The 9,030-nt window shown below is 43.6% G+C and overlaps 1 protein-coding gene across 1 annotated transcript in view; it reads right to left on the reverse strand.

The window, feature by feature from the left end:
- The window catches only part of LOC140457230 (uncharacterized), a 78,884-nt gene extending 70,037 nt beyond the window's left edge, over positions 1 to 8,847 (reverse strand). Inside the window, exons 1-3 of the mRNA XM_072551367.1 lie at positions 8,734 to 8,847; positions 6,909 to 7,006; positions 3,037 to 4,019 (exon numbers count right to left, since the gene is read on the reverse strand). Coding sequence (XP_072407468.1) covers positions 3,037 to 3,906 — 870 coding nt within the window. The 5' untranslated portion in view covers positions 3,907 to 4,019; positions 6,909 to 7,006; positions 8,734 to 8,847. The remainder of the gene's footprint in view (positions 1 to 3,036; positions 4,020 to 6,908; positions 7,007 to 8,733) is intronic.
- Between the last annotated feature and the right edge of the window lie 183 nt (positions 8,848 to 9,030).

The following is a 9,030-nucleotide window of genomic DNA, read 5'->3' on the forward strand; positions in this document are numbered from 1 at the left end:
CTCATTAGAGTGTTGTCTGACCGAATGATGCTGGCTTCCAGTGAGAGCTAAGCGTTTAGGTGGGATAGTATTGCTAATCCAAGGAGCCCCCTGCAGCTCACCAAGAGATAGTTGTAGAAATGAAACTGTAATGTGCAGGCGACTCGACTACAGGCAGGAGATGAGGACTTCTGTTGCAAGCGGAATTCAATCCGGATTGGCGTGAGGGAATGTACTCAGGCAGGACAAACAAGAGTCTGGAAAGCACAGAAGATCAGAGGGACTTTAGGGTGCATATCCGCTGGTCCCTTAACATAGGTCCGCTAACGTGGTTAAGAAGGCACGTGGGATAGAGTTAAAAATCACACAACACCAGGTTATAGTCCAACAGGTTTATTTGGAAGCACTAGCTTTCGGAGCGCTACTCCATCAGGTGGTTATGGAGTATAAGATTGTAAGAGACAGAATTTATAGCAAAAGTTTACGGTGTAATGTAACTGAAATTATATATTGAAAAAGACCTGGATTGTTTGTTAAGTCTCTCATCTTTTAGAATGACCATATTGGTTTCAGTTCTTTCATATGTAAATTGCAAAACTTTTTTAAAAGTTACATTCTCAAGTGAATTTTAACAATGGTTGCCATGTCGGCCCAGTATTGAAGGCGTGAGCTGTCCGTGTGAGACTGTCTGTGCCACAATGGTCAGACTGTAAACCTTTGCTATAAATTCTGTCTCTGACAATCTTATACCCCACAACCACCTGATGAAGGAGCGGCGCTCTGAAAGCTAGTGCTTCCAAATAAACCTGTTGGACTATAACCTGGTGTCGTGCGATTTTTAACTTTGTCCACCCCAGTCCGACACTGGCATCTCCAAATCATGACTACGTGGGATAGAGTTTAAGAGCAGGAAGGCGATACTCGAACTGCATAAAAAGTCAGTTAGGGTACAGCTGTGTGCAGTTCTGGAATCCACGTTATAGGAGCGATGTGATTGCACGGGAGAGAGCAGAAAGGAGATTTATCGAGATGTTACGTGGACTGCAGAGTTTTGGTCGTAAACAGCGGTTGTGCAGACTGGGGTTGTCTTCCTGAGAGCCTCATTGCCTGTGAGAGTGGTAGAGGCAGAAACATTCATAACCTTTGATGTGCACTTGCAAGGCAACCGAGTGCTGGAAAATGGGATGAGAATAGTTGGGTGACTGGTCTTGATGGTCCCAAGCTCGCTGGGCCGAAGGACCTTTTTCGATGCTGTCGATCTTTATCATTTTAATGACGGCAGCATTTAAACTGTAATCCATTTGTCAACAGGGCCACCTTCAGTGAATAGCTGCTTACCACATTATTGCATCAAAACAATTGTTCCAGCTTCATTGAAGCAGGTGAACAAAAAGTTTTGCTTTCCAGTAAAATTCACCACTTTTACAAGGGGACCATTGAAATAACCGAGAAACTTTGCTCATCATTGAGTTGGTGGATTATACCATTCCGTAATGGTATGGTTGCGTAATAGTTGGCTTGTTAGTCTGGTGCATTATTCAGGGGAATTCTGGAGTAATAGGGGAATGGGTTTATGTGGGATACTCTCTGAACTTGTTGAGCCAAAGGGCCTGTTTCCATAGTGTAGGGATTCTGATTCTAATAATTGTTTTAGCACTTTTTTCAAGCTGGAACCATTCATTTTGTTTAACTTGTTTGTCCATTTTTTGATTCATGCCAAGTATGAATTTCATCCCCTTGAAAACTTTTCCTCATGTATTAGTCAATCCCCTGATTACAGCTCAGAATGGTATTCAAAACTTGACTTATACATGAGTATATATGGTATACAACTTTAATACTTTGTAACTAACTTTGTAACAGAAATCAGATAACAAATTTTATAGCAATTAGTCTTTCATATTTTTACATCTGTAATTAGGACAGTGGAAAATATAAGAGGAATAACTAAATTTGATAGACAGCACGAGATACAATAAATGATAGAATTCTAAGATTTCTTGAGAGATAAGCCTGTCTGAAGGTAGACCCGGAGGAGTATAGCTCATAACCTTAGAATACAAATGAATACAATGTGTAGAAAGATCCCAAGGACAAGAGATTATAGCGTTTGTTAAACGCCACAATCTGGGGCTATCCATAGGGATGTCCATCATTGATTAGGCATTTTACTGGTTTGGGTGAATCGAGAGGAAGGGAAGGGCTATAACCACGTTGTACATAATCATCATAACACAGAAATGTATAAAATACTGCTTTTTTTTAAAAACTGTTAGAGTGTGTCATGGATCTCCATTCAGAGGCCAGTCTTGGAGGAAGATCCTTTGGCCTTCTCCATGCATTAACTGGTTTCTACTTGAATAAACGATCTTCCACATGGTTGAACCCTGCATGCCTCATGAGCTTTCATCTCCCTGTCGCGGGAAAACGACCCTACAGAGATCTAACAGAAAGCTTGCAAGGTCTTTGGAGACACATACTGTTTTCTTGAGGATGTGGCAGCAGATTTGAAGAAAAATGGAACATAGTTGAAGGGAGAGAACAACGAATGTCACATAATAGAGAGAGTTTGCACGCGTGTGTGGTGGTGGGGGGGGGGGGGGTTTAAGAACAAGATGATGTCAGGGCAGGCACAAGAGAGAGAGAGAGGAAGAAAGACTCAGACAAGGGGAAACTTTAGACAGTTTGCCCCGTGTAGGGAGTGGAAATGACACAAACAGCAGACAGCAGTTGCTTCCCAGAATTGGGAAGGTTGTACTGTCTCAATCTTACCGACAAAGAAATACAATGAGCTCCACTCACTTGTTGTCAAAGGGGAGGTTGGAACAGAAAGGGAGAGGGACAGCCGTTAAAAGGAAGTAACGTATGGCACGAATATTACAAAGACTCAACACACCATACTTAACATGAAAGTACTTTATTTGACTTCTGCGGAGAATTCTAACGCCGATAACTGGACTGTGTTTATTAACATCAACAGAAACAGATCCAGGTGTACACAGTTCATTCCAGGATTTGATCATCAGCAAAGTCCCATCACTGCAGCTTCTTGTGAACTCGTCTGTGACTCAGCAGGTGTGATGACGTAGTGAATCTCTTCCCACATTCGAAACAACTGAATGGTTTCTCTCCGGTGTGAACCCGCTGGTGAGTCAGCAAGTCAGATGACTGACTGAATCTCTTTCCACACTCAGAGCAGGTGAAGGGTCGCTCCCTGGTGTGAACTCGTTGGTGGGTGAATAGCTGAGACGACTGACTGAATCCCTTTCCGCACTCTGAGCAGATGAATGGCCTCTCTCCAGTGTGAATGCGCTGGTGTTTAGTCAGGTCAAATGACAGCCAGAACCCAGTCCCGCAGTGAGAACACCTGAAGGGTCTCTCGTCAGTGTGAACACGTTGATGGGACATCAGCTCCCCAGAACTTTTATAGCACTTCTCACAGTCTGGGCACTTATAAGGTCTTTCCCCAGTGTGAACTCGCTCATGTCTTAGCACGTGGGATAATTGAGTGAATCCCTTCCCACACATGGAACAGATGAATGGCCTTTCCCCAGTGTGAATTCGCTGATGCACGGTGAGCTGAGATGATTGCCTGAACCCAGTCCCACAATAAGAGCACCTGAAGGGTCTCTCATTGGTGTGAACGCGTTGATGAAACATCAGGTCCCCAGAGCGTTTGTAACATTTTTCGCAGTCTGTGCATTTGAACGGTCTCTCTCCAGTGTGAACCCGCTGGTGTGTCAGCAGACTGGATGACTGAGTGAATCCTTTCCCACATATCGAGCAGGTTAATGGTCTCTGCTCTCTGTGAGTGTAGTGATGAGTGTCCAGCTCAGATTGGTAACTGAATCCCTCCCTGCCAACACCACACTTGAACAGTTGATCCTCAGTATGACTGCATTGGTGAACAGAGCTATTTTCTTCCATGTTCAAAATTCAGTATCATTTAAAGTTATGAGAAAGTGAGTGACTCTGAAATATCCTGATGTTCGGTTAACATTAGCAGAGCACAAATTTTCCATTTAAAATCCTGTAAAATCCTGACAAACACACAAAGAAAGAAAGAGTGAGCAGGAACCTACCAAAACAAAAGGCACATTGTGAAATGGAACTGAATGAATCTGATCATTTGTGGGACTGGCTTAAGGCAAAAAAAAAATCACCGTGCAAGCTGCTGAATTGTCAGAAAAGAACAACTGTGTCACTCTGGCCCTATAGGAAAGAAAAATTGGTCTGGATCTACAGAAGATGCTGACCTTTATGGGACAGGAGAGAGGGAGGGAGAAACAGTTAGGAGAAGCGGGGGTGCGGGGAGGCAAACTCTCTCTCTCTCTCTCTACAATTTGATTGGAAGTTTAAAAGAATCTCCGAGAGCACCGACCTTCTTCATCAAAGATAAAAAGGTGACAGGTGAATGTGAATATGGTCAGCTCCAATTCACACACAGTCCTGACTTGTTTGACATTCCATCAGATCATCAGCAATTTACCCCCTTAAAATATTAGGAACATCAAAGTGATTGTCTCAGTCCCAGCTATAAATGCTACTTTCTAGCCACTAACACCAACCTATTCCCTTGTAATCATGTGAGGCTGAACTGGACTGTTCATGCAACGTGCAGTATTTCACGTTGTCCGCACCAAAATGCTAATTTCCACCTCAGTGACATCACCTGACTCCTTCATTTAAACTCATCTGTTGCTAAAACTCTCATCTACAAGACCTTGTTAAGTCTAGACTTTAAATTTAACAAAACATTTCTGACTGGCCTCTAACTTTCAACTTCCCAGTCATTTAACACTCTGCTGCCAATGTGCATCGTCTCTTGTTCACCTATCATTTGTGCTCACTGACCTATAAAGGCTCCTATTTGTGAAGCACTGAGATTTAAAAAAAAATTTTGTTCTCATTTCCCACCTTGGCTGTGATCCTTCCTCATTTCTCCCAGCCCCACAACCCACTGAGATCTCAGCACTCATAGAAGTCCGGTTTCTTAGGCATTCTGGGCAGCATGGTAGCACAGTGGTCAGCACGGCTGCCTCACAGCACCAGAGACCTGGGTTCAATTCCCGCCTCAGGCAACTGACTGTATGAAGTTTGCATATTCTCCCCGTGTCTGCATGGGTTTCCTCCCACAATCCAAAAATATGCAGGTTAGGTGAATTGGCTATGCTAAATTGCCCATAGTGTTAGGTGAAGGGGAATGGGTCTGGGTGGATTGTGCTTTGGCAGGTCAGTGTGGACTTGTTGGGCTAAAGGGCCTGTTTCCACACTAAGTAATCTAATCAAATCATAATCCCTCCACCATAGGTGGCTGTTCTTTCAGTTCACTGGGTCCAGGTTCCAGAACCATTCCGTCTCACTTTCTTTTTAAAGGTACAAATTAAAAACTGTCATCTGTTTGACCAAACATTTAGTCACATGCCTGAAAACATCCTCATGTGGTTTGGAGTCAAAGACAGCTTTGTAAAGTTTCCTGTGAAATGCCTCAGAACATAGTATTTCTTTAAAAGTGTGATAGAATAAAATTAGTGTTGTTGACCTGTACAGATCACTGCTCCTTCATCTTAACAGAAATCCTGTAATTAGGATTGTTGGTTGGTTTGCTGAGCTAGTTGATTTTTTTTTTGGCAAATGTTTTGTCAATGCTGTGTAGCCTCTGGATGAAGCGCTGTTGTTATGATCTGCCCCGAATTTATTCAGTTCTCTCTGCTGTGGCAGGTGGTCCCAATTCTGATTTTGTACTTTCCTGCGGGTGTTCCAGTTTCCTCCCACAGTCCAAAAATGTGCAGGTCAGGTGAATTGGCCATGCTAAATTGCCCATAGTGTTAGGTACATTAGTCAGAGGGAAATGGGACTGGGTGGGTTGCTCTTTGGAGGGTCGGTTATGGACTTGGTGGGTCAAAGGGCCTGTTTCCATGCTATAGGGAATCTACTGTAGATGGGATCTATTTCAATGTGTTTGGTTTTGGCACCAGTGGATGAATACCAGGCCGCCAGGAATTCCTGAGTTTGTCTTTGTTTAGCCTGTCCCAGTATCGTAACATTGTCCCAGGTGAATTGGTGCCCTTCATTGTCAGTGTGTGTTGACATGAGGGAGAACTGGTTGTGTCGTTTTGTTGCAAGCTGATGCTAGTGTGTTCTGGTGGCCTGTTTGTCCAATGTAATATTCCTTTCAGTTGTTGCATGGCATAACTACAAGGCTTATGCCCTCTGGAAATAGTGACAAGCTAACAGCCACACTGCACCAGCTACTATTCAGGACAAAAAGACCCTATGCCCACAACCTGCAGGACAAACGTACTATCCAAAATACCATGCAGCAACTGAGATGAACATGGCATTAGTCAAACAGGCAGGAAACTAACCAGCAGACTATATGAGCATCAGCTTGCATCAAAACAAGACAACCAGTTCTCCCTCATGTCAATACACACTGACAATAAAGGACACCAATTCAACTGGGACAATGTTATGACATTGAGACAGGCTAACCAAAGACAAGCTCAGGAATTCCTGGAGGCCTGATATTCACCCACTGGTGAGAAAACCAAGCATAGAGGAAGTGAGGACTGCAGATGCTGGAGATCAGAGTCGAGAGCGTAGTGCTGAGAAGCAGGAGAATCAATGTTTCGGGCAAGAAACTGCTCCTTTGATGCTGCCTGACCTGCTGTGCCTTTTCAGCACCGCACACTCGACCATAACCAAACATGTTGAACTAGACCCTATCTACAGACTACTACAGTAGAAAACCCGAAATAGACTGGGCAGATCACAACAGCCCTTCGTCCAGAGGCTACACAGCATTGAAGATGTCATTCCAGAAGGGGGATGAAACATTCACAGAAAACCTGACCGGCTCAGTGAATCAATGAACAACTCCAACCTACAGATCTCCACAAAAACCCTTAAATCCTGTAATTCCTTACCCCACAGCAGTACCTTCACCACATGGACTGCAGTGACTCAAGAAGGTCAAACATCATCATCTCCTTGAGTAACTGTGGATGGGCAATATCTGTGGCAACTGTGGAGAGTTAAACAAAATTAACATTTTATCAAGTGTAGGAAGAATTACAGGGAATGAAAATGCTGCAGGACATCTTCAGGGGACAGGTAGCAGGGGAAAACTCATTTCGACAAGGTTTGCAAAAGTAGCAGTGACATAGTAACAGAACTAAAATACACCCATTATTAGGGGTAGGGGAAGTTAGACAGTTAAGAGTTAGACAGATGAACAGGGTGGGAAAACTTGAAGCATAGTATTGGATCTACAAGTAATGGAATCAGACATTCCCTCAAGCCATGGAATATCTTTCAGGTAACAGAACCTAGCAACAGAAGTTCTAAACTGAAAGTGAACAGACAAAAAAAAACTCACATCTGAAACAATTTAAGTTTTCAATATTTAAATTCTCTGCTGGAGTCTGCAACTGATTATCAGAAGCACAGGAGCCAGAGAAAAATCTCCAAGTTGAAGTAGTATCCAGGAGCAATTGTGATACCACCACACAATTGTCAGCAGGTGATAAATCTCTCAAGCACATGAACACAGAATATCTCAGTCTACACAAAGCAGTAATCACCACACATTATGAAGGATGTGAGGGTCCCTGAGAGGGTATAGAGGAGATTTATCAGGACACTTTAAAGGATGACAAGGTAAGATTGTAAAAACTGGGGTTATCCTCCTTGTAGCAAAGGAGACTGAGAAGAGATTTGATAAAAGGTCTGCCATTGTATGACTATTTCAGATAAGATATTCCCATTAGCTTATTGCAAGACAATTACAAATAGGTTTAAGAGATTGGCAAGAGGAAGATAGGGAATCTTTTTCTGCCCTTAGTGGGAAACACTCAGAACTCTGTGCTTAATATCCAGGTCCAGATTAATTAAGTGATGAAAGATTAAAGACTTTTGTGTCAGTTTGCTGTAAGTGCTTTCCTTCTAACCCCTGTAAAAAGATTTTCCAACATTCATTCATGTCAGTCCAGGAGACAAATTCATAATACTCTCTCCTGTATCTTCAAGTTCAGGATGGACAAACATAGACTAGGGAGTAGATTGCAATTAGGAATCTAGGCCATTACCAAGACCATTCAATCCCACTCACTGTCACATCATCAAGCTGATGGCACCTGCATACTGATTTCAGCTGACCTTGGCATGTTTCCAGGTGTAGGGCTACAGATGACTCCTGCTTGTTTACAGATACAACATCAGGAGCCCCATGTTTGGGGCTTGAGGCCAACACTGGGCATTTACAAAGCTGTTCTGCTTTGTCAGTGTGCCTAAATGCTACCCTCCATTTCAACCAGCCTGCAGACGTGACAAACTTTCAAGCTTAGGTTTCTGCCCTAGGCCTGCTGTATAGTGGTCTACCTCAGGCCAAATGCAAGCTGGAGGAACAGCACCTCGTTTTCTGCTTGGGCACTTTACAGCCTTTAGTTCAACAACTGAACTATACATTCTGTCCTTCAATATAGGTACACTCCCCCCCCCTTAGTATCTTGGGTGCACAGGTTTGGTCCTAGCAGAGTCATAGAGATGCAACTCAAACTAGCATCTACCAGTAACACCTAGTTTATTTCTCTATCACTGCCAATAACAGTTCCTTTAGCTCTGCATCCTCACCACCTGTTTTCATACCCCTTTTGTTGACATCATTAAAAAAAAATTAGTTTCCAGCCCATACTTAGTTAAACTAGACTCGAAATATTAACTTAGCTTCGCTTTCCACAGATGCTACCAGACCTGCTAAGCTTCTCCAGCATTCTCTGTCTTTATTTCAGTTCTCCAGGAGCTGCAATGTACAGCTTTATTCAACAAACCAACCTCTGTGGCAAGCATTCAAACTGCGCATACTCCAAACACCGAAGGCTATTACGTCCATTCCTACGCACAGCGACTCAGTCGACTTAAGTTAGCTCCGGGCCAATAGGGAGGCAGAGGGCGGGGCCGGAGGACCGAGGGGGCGGGGCCGGAGGACCGAGCAAAGGGGCCAGGGGCCCGAGAGGGCACGTGTGGTCTTTCAACCAATCAGAGTGAGCG

Source organism: Chiloscyllium punctatum, chromosome 31 (assembly GCF_047496795.1).
Source record: "Chiloscyllium punctatum isolate Juve2018m chromosome 31, sChiPun1.3, whole genome shotgun sequence".
In the NCBI taxonomy this organism is placed as follows: Eukaryota; Metazoa; Chordata; class Chondrichthyes; order Orectolobiformes; family Hemiscylliidae; genus Chiloscyllium; species Chiloscyllium punctatum.